General features: G+C 45.3%; 1 protein-coding gene across 1 annotated transcript in view; it reads right to left on the bottom strand.

The window, feature by feature from the left end:
* Positions 1-1,817: 1,817 nt before the first annotated feature.
* The window catches only part of cpne7 (copine VII), a 31,677-nt gene continuing 22,128 nt past the window's right edge, over positions 1,818-11,366 (bottom strand). Inside the window, exons 11-15 of the mRNA XM_018752499.2 lie at positions 6,819-6,873; positions 5,038-5,089; positions 4,483-4,616; positions 3,398-3,634; positions 1,818-2,538 (exon numbers count right to left, since the gene is read on the bottom strand). Of these exons, the coding sequence (XP_018608015.1) occupies positions 2,401-2,538; positions 3,398-3,634; positions 4,483-4,616; positions 5,038-5,089; positions 6,819-6,873 (616 nt within the window). The 3' untranslated portion in view covers positions 1,818-2,400. The remainder of the gene's footprint in view (positions 2,539-3,397; positions 3,635-4,482; positions 4,617-5,037; positions 5,090-6,818; positions 6,874-11,366) is intronic.

The following is an 11,366-nucleotide window of genomic DNA, read 5'->3' as shown; positions in this document are numbered from 1 at the left end:
AGGTTTCGCCTTACAGCCCATGCAGCCCCACATTCCACCTCATTTCACAAGGCGGTTGTACACTTTAAATTTTCCTTTGGTGATTATTTCTCCGCAGAATAATTAAAACAAGTGAGACTCAGCGATGGCGGCAGATATCGATTCATGTCGGGTACCTGGCGAAAGCGTTCAAGGAAAAGACGGACTTGAATACTGTAGGAACGGAACCCAACAAACAGTAGGTTTAAAGAGTGAGGTGACTGCCTCGAACACGCCGTTCCTGTGTGCTTCTCAGGAAGTCCAGATGTTCCATATGTACCTGCTGAAATGTGCAATTTGAGCTCCTCGGCCCACAGCAGCCACCGCTGCTCCGGACTCCCGGCCCGGAGCGAGCGCAGCGGAACACTGGTCGCATACCCAGCAGATGTAGGTGTTTATACAATTTTTTTTTTTTTTGCTGAAGTGCAAATTCGCAGAACTCCACTGAGCAGTCTGCAAGCACACTGAATTTTTTAAACACTCTGTCTTTCCCCAGAGGTTGAATAACTTATGTCTCATTATAAGTCCGTCTCAAGATTTTGCTGAGAAGTTCTTCTGGCGACCAGTATATTGGGTGAAGTTCATATTCTGCAGCTGTACTACCGACCAGCCATCATCAGAGACCTCATCAGCTTCCACGAACGCTCTACATGTGTGAGTTCCTTGGACGTTAATGACTGCTGCCGTTTCCGGGGACACAGTTACTGTTGCTGAATGTTCAGTATTTACATGATGAACAGCTAAACTTAAAACCTCCAGAACTGCACATCCTGGATGGCAGGTCAGTAAAACCAGATGGGTACATTAATTCTTAATTTGACTGTGATCATCCAATCAAAATGGGGATTCATCATAAGCACTTTCATCCCAGTCTCTGACTGAGGTGCCTGGTCATTGCTGTGGAACACCTCCCACATACAAATTTCCAGCCCCTTATGTCAGAAAGACTAAACAAAGAACACTGACAAGGGCCAAGCCTTTCAGGCGAACAGCATACAAGGTGGTTCTCATTTCACGCTGCAAGAAAAATTGATGTCTAACCAGTCCACGCTATGACAATGACAGCACAATCCAGGAGGTGTCAGGAAAAAAAACCTCATTCCCAGCAATTAAAATGCATAACAAGTTAAGAATTCACATCACACGTCTTCCAGAGCACATCAGACCTGCGAGTCTATCAACAAACTGGAAGAGCTCAAACCAAGATCTAGCCTCACTGTGAATACTGTTTTCATGGGCTCCGCACTAATGTTTTCGAAGGGTTGACTGAACGCTCTTCACACGACACATTGCAGGTGTAAGCAGATTATTTATACGCCGTGGCAAGATCTCTAGCCCACAAGGCACAAACACACACACACACACACACACACACACACACACACACGCTCATGGAATGCTCGGCTGTACACACTCATACATCAGTTTAAATTTTAGGGTTAAGGGTTAGGGGTTAGGGATAGGACTAGGTTATGGTTGAGGGTTAGAGGTTTGGGTGTGTGGGATGCAGATTCATGGGGATTCATGGGGAATCGCCTTTTTCCAAAAGGATTTTTTGGACTGTAGATATGACAGAGATTTGCTAAACTGGGCAACAAACAGTAAAAATGAAAATATCACAATACATCAGAACAAACATAAAACAATGAAAGGACAGGTGTATACTGAGGCATACAATATTAAATATAATTATTTGATACATGAAACCTTTAAGCATCTTTCTATATTTAGCCAATTCAGACCTGCATGTTTTCATTCTTCTTATTTTTAAAGAGAATTAAAAAAAATAAATGCTGGGAAAAAGGCTCCTAATGAAATGTTTTATAGCAGTTGCTCAGACTGAAATTAAACTGATTTTGAATAGTGGCTATCGATGGATATGCAGTCGGTGCAAATTAATCTCCCATAAATACTGTACATTCATTTTCATAGAATAATAAGCTTCCTTTGTGAAGCGCCAGGAGAGCTGCTGTCACACGTCTTCATGGGCTGATCTTCCACTAGATCTGGGATCTCCTCCCGGTGTCGTGTCTCGCAGTCTGTCAAAATGTTAAGATGTCAGGAAGCGGGTGGAGAACCACGCACAAAAACGGGAGAGCGAAACGAGACCGGAGGAAAGGCGAGCCATTGCAGACGGGTTACAGACAGTCTGCTGGGAGAGTTGGAATGTGGGGGGGGGGGGGGGGCTGAAAGGCAGCGGTCTGGAAACAAGAGCCCCCGTTTCCCTACTGAGAAAGCCTGTGAGGGACTCCTACATGCAGAAGCAGAGGACAGTCCAGAGGTGAGAAAAAGAAACATATTCATAACTCGGTTGCCTTGACAGTGTCCCTTCCCTCCGTAGACCGCCAAGGGGGTTGAGCAGCCAGTCGGACTCCCGATCCATTATTCAGGCGTGCCAGCAATGGAGAACGACGAGTCGGCGATGGGGCATTTGGGAGGAATGCCTTTGTGGCTGTAATACTCCACCACCTGCTTGGGTACCTCGGCCAGGACACACTTGGCCAGGGCAGCTGGAGAGGCCTGGAACACAGAACAGCATCATAAGTACTGGGGATTACATGTTAGTGAGGCAGGACCTGTTGCCAGAAGGTCGTAGGTTTAAATCCTAGAAGGATTCCTGTTGCTGAATATACCAGAAAACCACAGGTTCCTCAGAAAATGATCCCCTGGTTCAAATGGGCAATGTTAATAAAGGCAAAATGTGCAGCAGCAGAGGGCTTTGATCCTAGTTACACTACAGATGCAGATTATAGGGAACAAGGAGGCCAAGCACAGAACCTGTTAAACACAGTGAACCACTACCTGCTCTGTTCCATGGTTATCGACTCATCTCAAAGACGGTGAGTCATTATGACAACAGTACATGGCAGCAACAGAGGGCTGATCGCTGCCTAATCATCGTCGTGCCAAGGGAGTTAGGGGGAAATATTGAAGAGGTCATTTTGAAAAGGGCAGTAGACAGCGGAGAGGCTGCAGACCCAGCCACCAGTCAGGCGCCCCAATGTTGTACCCCTCAGTATAGCTCTAAAACTGAAAGTCTTCAGTAAAATATTCCAGTATTTCAAATATTCAAAATATTTTAAAGATTCCTGGCCATATGGCTTTGAGTACTATGCATTTGAGCATTTATTTATTTATTTATTTATTTGAAATGATTTTTTTACAATGTTTAGACATGCTTGTCCAAGGAACCAGTTTTATCCTTTGGTAAAATTTACATTTTATTACCAGTTGACCTTAAGTATGTTGGTCAAGTTAAATGGAGCAGGCCCTTCCCGGGCTTTGAACCAGCACCTTGAACCATCATGGCCCTCTTCTCTTGCTATTTTCAAATCACTGTACTGGACAGCGAGGTGCAGGGACAGCGAGGCACACTGACCGTTTTGAAGTCTCTGAAGGGGACAAATTGTACAATGTCCCTCAGCACAGGCTCCCCCTTCGGAGAACGCAAGACCCCATCGTCCCCGTCCAGGATCTGCATGTCCGTGAAGTCGGCGTTGCCCACGCCCACGATGATGATGGACAGGGGCTGGTAGGAGGCACGCACGATAGCCTCGCGTGTGTCCGCCATGTCTGTGATGACCCCATCGGTCAGGATCAGGAGGATGTGATACCTCTGTATAGAGGGACAAGGGAAAGTTTGATCTTTCTCATTTTTGTGTGTCCCTCTCACAAACCCACTGGTCTTGCATCCATGTGCCTTAATGTAGTTGGCATGAATCGGGCCGAAGGTCAAAGTCCTGAAGAATTCGATAGCAAACGCTCTCTTTGGAAACATCATACAGTTCTGGATCAACCGGCCTAAGGTGGAGACCTCTGTGTACATAATCTGTCCACTCTTCCCCTGAGAGGACAATCTAACAAAAGATTTTCCTTGCTTGCACTTTTAAATCATGGGAGGAACTCATGATCATCGATCCTTTAGACTGCTCGACAGAAACATGATCTGAAATGGGGAAGGGGTAACAATGGGGGTTGTGACACCAGGTAAATAATAAATGACGATCACCCCAAGGACACAGGAGGGAAGGGGCATTTGTGCTTATCTCCCCAAAAGGCAATGAAGATCACCAATACATAATGGCAAAATGTCCAAGCCTTGCGCTGCCCTTCTATTGTGCTTTTGCAGCTAACGGTCATGTTATTTGCTGTCTGCTTAAGCGGTTACATGGTCTCTCCAACTAGAACGCTACAAATCTTGTCAGTCAGAGATATGCTCTTGATCTTCGAAGAGCTTGTGAACTAATCCGAAAAGATGAGACAAATTTGGCTGACTGCCATTTTCTTAGAATTTAACATTCTCATGTCCTAAATTTCATAAGAAAAACAATGAAGTATTGAACCTGGTTCATATTTGAGTTTACTTTGCCCATTGTGCTTGTTTCAATGCATCAGGTTTGCCTTTTACCATCATGTGACCCTCTGTACCTGCCTGGGTACCAACTGAGGCTAACTGGGGCTTACCGAGGCTTCTACGGTGATCTCCTCCCTGGCAGCCAGCTTTGCCAGTCGGCTGATGATGGGAGCCACGTTAGTGGGGCCATACAGTTGGATCTTGGGCAGGCAGTTCTGGTACGCCTCCACGACACCTTGGATCTCTGGTCGGTGGGAACAGAAAGCAACACTTAGGTTCTCAGCAGGTGCCTGGCGTATGGCGACAGTGTGGGAAACAGCTTGGCAGGAAGACGGAGCCGCCGGAGAGAGTCAGCAGGGTCTAATGCAAAAGCTCACGGCAGACAGCGGGAAAGGAGAAACACTGAAGGTGTGTGGGATGCTGATTCATGGGTAAATTCCCCAGGATTCTTGGGTTAAGCAGAACCATGGGTCTCAGACAAGATATGTGACTGAAAATGAAGAATAAGACACTGAAACAACGTCTCTTTCAAATGTAGTCTTACAGAGGGCATTTTTACAACGAAATATGGCTATATGACTATTTCCGGTGTAGCCATAAGCTGTGTCCCACTGTCCCAAACTCTGGGGTCCTCTACCAGCGTGAACAAAGGAGCTTCCTCTTACCTTCACATTCATCATCATCGGGGTTGAAATTGATGGCAAAATCGTGAGAGACCTGTGTGCGGAAAAAGGAAGCCAAGTCAGACAGAAATGAGACCTACTTTCTCATGATACCTTGAAATCCAGACAGCACTCGCTGAGGGAATCCATTCATAAACCGAGGGCTGTTCTCAACATAGCTCTTGAGCATCTTTGGTTTTGAAACAATCGGCTGTGCAGTATCCCATCTGTGCAAACAAGCTTGCGTGTTTACCCACTTGTACTTGGCTAACTTTCCCACATAATTATTCTAGTCTTTATGTATTCTGTCTGTGAACACAGCAAATACTCATTAGTGAGAACTCATAATATGGTGATACTATATACATATACTGTACAGGTAATTTCCTGAGCTTGTAATCATGTAACAATCACAACAGTTGTTTGTTACCTGTACATGACATTGTGAAATGTAACACAAGTATGGCAAACAAGAGAAGGTTATATAAACTTTTTGAATATTTATGTATGTCTTGAGAACACTGTATCGCTTGTTTCATTTCTGTTAAAATTCCCTTCATGACCGATTCACATTAGCTAAATCGATGTATGGCGTGTTGCGAAAATGTTTTACCGTGCATCGCACCGAACCACAGCAATTCTCCTAGTTCACACTCCAGTATGAAACTGGAGTCTGTGGAACAGTGATCAGAAAACTAAACTTCAGCACAGAAGGTGGCAAGGTCAGATCCACAAAGGAAAACAGAGGGTGTACCAATCTGCATCTAATCTCGCAGAAATTAAAAAACAAAAATAATTTTGCACTTCAAACAATTTCCTGGGGTGCTTATTCAAATCGGTTTTTTTTCCCAGTACTTATTCCTCAGGGCCCAGTCAAAAAAGCATTTCCAGCCTAGGTTTGACATTATGATGACTAATAGTCAGCTCCAAACATCAACAACATCTTGTTTTTTTTTTTTTTTCCTTATAAACAGGGGACAAAAGCTGATTTGACAACCTCTCAAATTAACTGAGACAAGTGGTTTCGAGCTTTTGAGAGATAAAGAAGTCAGAAAAAGTTCACACGATGTGCACTGCCGCATGCAAGGATAGCGAGGCTCAAAGCCAGGAGCCGTGCAGAGCGCTATGTGAAATAATAGGTTCCAGGTCACCGGGGTGGAATTGCCTGTCCAGGACAACTTGAGCAAAACTGATTCCGTTTATTCACCACGTTGTAAGTGACCCTCAGAGAACAACTCCGAAATGTGCGGACCCAGAATGTTTACAGGCCAAACTGGACAGAATTCAGCTTTACTCTTTCACTGCTTAAAAAAAAATTGTCAGAATGAGTATCAGATGCCTGAAAGTATGATTATTTAAAAAAAATTAATTTTAGCAAAAGTTTTCAGATAAGTATTATTATCATTTAATTAATAATTATTAGAGGGGGTGTGGTGGTGTGGCGTGTTTGGCTGGTGCTCCCTGTGCGGTGGGTCTGGGATTCAAGCCCTGCTTGGGGTGCCTTGTGGTGGACTGGCGTCCCACCCTGGGTGTGTCCCCTTCCCCTCCGGCCCCACGCCCTGTGTTGCCAGGTTAGGCTCTAGCTCGCCGTGACCCCGCTCGGGACAAGCGGTTTCAGATAATATGTGTGTGTGTGTGTGTGTGTGTGTGTCAATACCTATTATTACTGGCTTAAATATTTCTAAATATGCCTAACAGGTCATGTCCTTAAGAACTATTATATGGAGGAAGGTCAGATCCACTATAACATACGTGACTGACAGTGGTTCACTGAAAGCACTTACCTCATAATTTGGTGGGATTCTCGCTCCAAATCCTAGGGCCGAAAACCTTTTATCGCTGAAGGAGACAACACAATGAGGTCAGTGACTGAAGTTTCGATGTTCCGTATTCAAAAACATAATGGATACCAAAGCGATGAATGCACAGTACATTAAAGCTCAAACATATAAAGTGAAGTAGAATTTAATTAACTCAATTTATACCATATGTGAGATAAAGCTGAAAAGCCAGACAGTACAACAAAGTAGGTGGGAAAACTGGGTCAAAAAGAGGAGAAAGCGACAGCAGGAAAATCATAAAGACAAGGATTAAAGACACCGAGAAACTGAAACCAAGGAGACAAAGGAAAAAAGGAGAAGCACAGCAGGACAGCAGTAAAGTAAGAGCCACAAAGACGGAGAGTCACAGCCGCACCGTGGAAAAGGAGTCAGAAAAATGGAGATTTATGCAGGTCAGGGATTCCCTTCCTGCATCAGAGGCAGAGGGAGACGCGCTAATGTATTTCCCAACCACAGACAGCAAGGGCCCCTGAGACATTTACGTTACATTTACATTTATTTATTTATCAGATGCTTTTCTTCAAAGCAACTTCCAATGAACTCTATGTAGTGTAACCAGCACACACAACTTATTTACCGCGGTGACTTACACTGCTAGATACACTACTTACACTGGGTCACTCATCCATACATCAGTGGAACACACCCTCTCTGTCACTCACACACTATGGGTAAACCTGAACAGCATGTCTTTTGACTGTGAAAGGAAACCAGAGCACCCGGAGGAAACCCACGCAGACACAGGGAGGACATGCAAACTCCACACAGACTGAGCGGGGATCAAACTCATGTCCTCTTGCACCACCCAGGTGCTATGCCACCGTGTCTCCCATAAGCAGCTAAGGCAAGGCTATAACTCACACACACACACACCGGAGAGCAGGACCCGTCCAAACCCGCTGCGCCACCGCGCCCCCCAAGGCTGTAACTTTATAATTCAAATCTGAATTTTTCATCACCACGGCAATACAGCTGCGGTCTATAATCTGTCGCTGATGCAGAACCTATAGGAGGTCAGCAGATGGACCGGAAATTTGAACGGACAAATACAGCATGATTTCCCATCAGCCCACCAGCGTTGCTCTATGACTGATTCCAGCGCTCCACGGGAGACGCTGGGATAATGTGGCAGATGAAACCGCATTAAGAAAGGCACGTCCGCTTTGACTCACCGGGCCCGCATTTCCTCCACAAAACAATCGTTCCGTAAAAATGATCAATGACTAATGAATCCACTGCAGAAATATTGGTTCCTTATCTGGCTGGTGACGGTGTGCTGTCCGCTATGCCACCCCCCCGAAAAAGCTGCGTCCAGGCGTCTCTGGCTCCCCTCTAATAACATCTCTGTTTCTAGCGATGTTGACGTGTCCAATTAGCTGCTTAATTCATTTTCTGGGGTTGAGGGATGGGGGTAGGGGGTGGACTGGCTATCAGCATGTGCTCTCAACTCAGCCCAGGTTGTCAGGGAGATGGCACTCAAGGATAAGCATCTGATTCCTGTACAGCCAAACTTTTAATAAGCTGTCACAATCAGATACAATGTCAACGTAACGTTGTTATTACCTGTAAGTTAAGTTAATGCCGAATGTGGATTACTGAGGACCGGAACGCAAAGTCAAAGGAAAAACGTCCTACTCCTTTGATTGAATTTGTGTTGTAGAGGCAGGGCAGAGAATGAAAAAGATGACATTTGGGGCCAAAAACAATCGTGACTGAAATACACATTCGGAGGTGTGTTTGGAAGAGCGCAGAAGAGGAACCCGAAGCAGCTAAATCATAACCTAACATGGGTGCCAACACGTTCCTTTCAGCGCACGGTTGAAAAAATGAAGAACCACGCTGTGCGGAAGGCTCGCTCGAACGAGGTGAACGTTTTATTCGTGACTGGTTCGAAATGTAGCCGAAGCACGGCGAACACGCGTAGGAAGCGCTACCTTCTCTGGAGCCTTCAAACCCATTTGGACGCAACTGCAAACAGCAGGTCATCGCTTGGGATCCAGTAGAGGCCGTGGCCAAGCGCCGCCATCAATCTCATTTCATTTGACGAATATTTAAATTTATCGTGAGCACACTGCCGAATTTAGACATGCATAAAATCCAGCAGGTCCACTTTTTTTTTTTTCCCCATCGTTCTTCTTCTTCACGCTTTCTGGCAGAGATTAAATAAGCACAAGTATATGTTTGGTTCCCAACATCAGTGTGTGTGCTGCATTGACATGGAGATGCGATTAAAATGCAAAGCTGTGCGTGTAGCACATCGCAGCCAGCGACCCAGTAGCACCTCCTCCCACGAGCTCCTCTGAACCGCAGTGATCTGTTTTTGTTTTTCCCGTCACTCTCAGGATACACCAGCCCCACGATACAGAAATGTTTTTTTTTTTTTTAAATTCTAGCTTCCCTGTACCATGATTTTCAACCCCTAAGGACTCCCGAGTCCATAATGCTGGCGCTGCTTCACCGTGTTTGCTGTGTTCTCATGTCAAGCCCTCTATCGGTGAGAAGCCCACAGGTGGAAGTTAGCGAAGAAAGCTAAGAGCTACATCTGCTGACCCTTCACCGTCTGATGCTGTTAACACTGACAAGAGAGTAACTCAGGAGAGTCAAGGGGGCATCGCCTTCTCAGTGACTCACAATGAGACTTGGCACCACGTTCATTCCTGAATTCTTGCCAAAGCTCCAGAGATGTCATTAATCATCTTGAGCCACATAACGGATTCACTGAACGCTAACACAACGCAACGCCTGATAATGGAAAACTGTTATTTTCTCTCTCTGACTGCAAATTCTAGAAGCAAATCTCACTCAGACTCATAAATATCTATGCTGAGGTTTTGCAGTTGCACACACACTTTCAGAACTGCTTGTCCCATACAGGGTCACTGGGAACCAGAGCCTACCTGGTAACACAGGGCGTAAGGCCGGAGGGGGAGGGGACACACCCAGGACAGGACGCCAGTCCATCGCAAGGCACCCCAAGCGGGACTTGAACCCCAGACCCACCAGGGAGCAGGACTGTGGTCCAACTCACTGCACCACCGCACCCCAAGTCATTTTGCAGTTGCAAATGCTTTAAATATTTCTAGTCCACACAGCCTAAATAACGGTTAGCCATGCGGTACAGATCAACGGAAAGTTAGCAGTAATGAAAAATGTTGCTTGTGGACATTTCACAAGAGGGAACAGGCGGACGGGATGGCGTGGTGTCCAGGTCTTGTGTGTGAATGGGACGAGAGATTCATTAACATTTACATTTATCCATTTAGCAGATGCTTTTGTCCAAAGCAACTTACATGTCAGCAAAAGTACAATTTATGCATTAAATTAAGAGAAGGAGACATAGCTGCAGACATGTGACTCAAGTAAACCTAGTTTGTTACCTACCACTTGCTGCACTGAGGTTCATCGTTCAAGTAGGTGCATAAAACACAGGATAGACAACTGATACCCTCCTACCATTTTTTTTTTTAAATATTATAAGATACACAAGCAAGCAAATACAATGCCGGAATAGTGGCTGAATAAAGGCTTTATCTGGTGATGCTCATGAAGTTACGGTGCATGAACATTTACACCATACATGAGCTGGAGAGATCTTGGATGAAATGGGACTGGAAAAGGTGAATTTTCAGACCCTTCTTGAATGTAGACAGAGTTTCCGCAGTTCTGAGCAAGAGGGAAAGGTCATTCCACCACAACGGAGCCAGAAGCGAGAACCTCCGTGCTTTACCTTTTGTGCGCGGGACGACCAAGCGAGCAGAAGTAGACAAGCGAAGGGGTCTGGCTGGGGTGTAGCGGTTGATCAAGATTCACAGACTGATTGGGTGCCTGTGCATCTTTAATTAGACTGGAATCCTCTTCCTCTGTAAATTTCACCTATTTTTAAGACGGTTGTCCTAGCTGCAGACCGTCTTTTACATATGACCTCTTATCGATTCTCAGTGACGCTGGTCAGATGCGTTGACGGTCAAATACATCCAAGGGCACCAAAAATGTTGCAGATCGGTAGACTTGCCCAATGTCCAACAGAGGCAATAAACAAAATTTTGAGGACAGCATGGGCAGAAAAAATCAAGGATATTCCGCAAAGCCAGTTTCAGTCAATCCCTATGCTTTCAGAACAATCTCTAAAGCGCTACCCACTCCTGATTTTCTGCTCACTGGCTCGCAGTGGTACCATTGAGAATATGGTACACCAGAATTGAGAGAGAGAAAATGAAATTGAGGGAGAGGGAAAGAAGTTCCTGTGCTTCGGGGTCTATGAGTAGGAGAGGTACCTGTAAGAAAGCTTAATTTGGACACACAGTGACATGTGCGCCATCGCTTCTTGTAGTTGTTCGCAACAGGGCCAATTCCGTAATTATCGATGAAAAGATAGGCAGTCATTGTGGCACCCATAATCTCTGACTCAAAAACATATAATGACTCAAAAACTCTAATGGACTGAAACTCAGGTGTTAATAACCACTGGAAGCACAGGCTTTTTCAGGAGAC

Source organism: Scleropages formosus, chromosome 11 (genome assembly GCF_900964775.1).
Source record: "Scleropages formosus chromosome 11, fSclFor1.1, whole genome shotgun sequence".
In the NCBI taxonomy this organism is placed as follows: domain Eukaryota; kingdom Metazoa; phylum Chordata; class Actinopteri; order Osteoglossiformes; family Osteoglossidae; genus Scleropages; species Scleropages formosus.
This window is presented reverse-complemented; position numbering and strand designations above follow the sequence as displayed.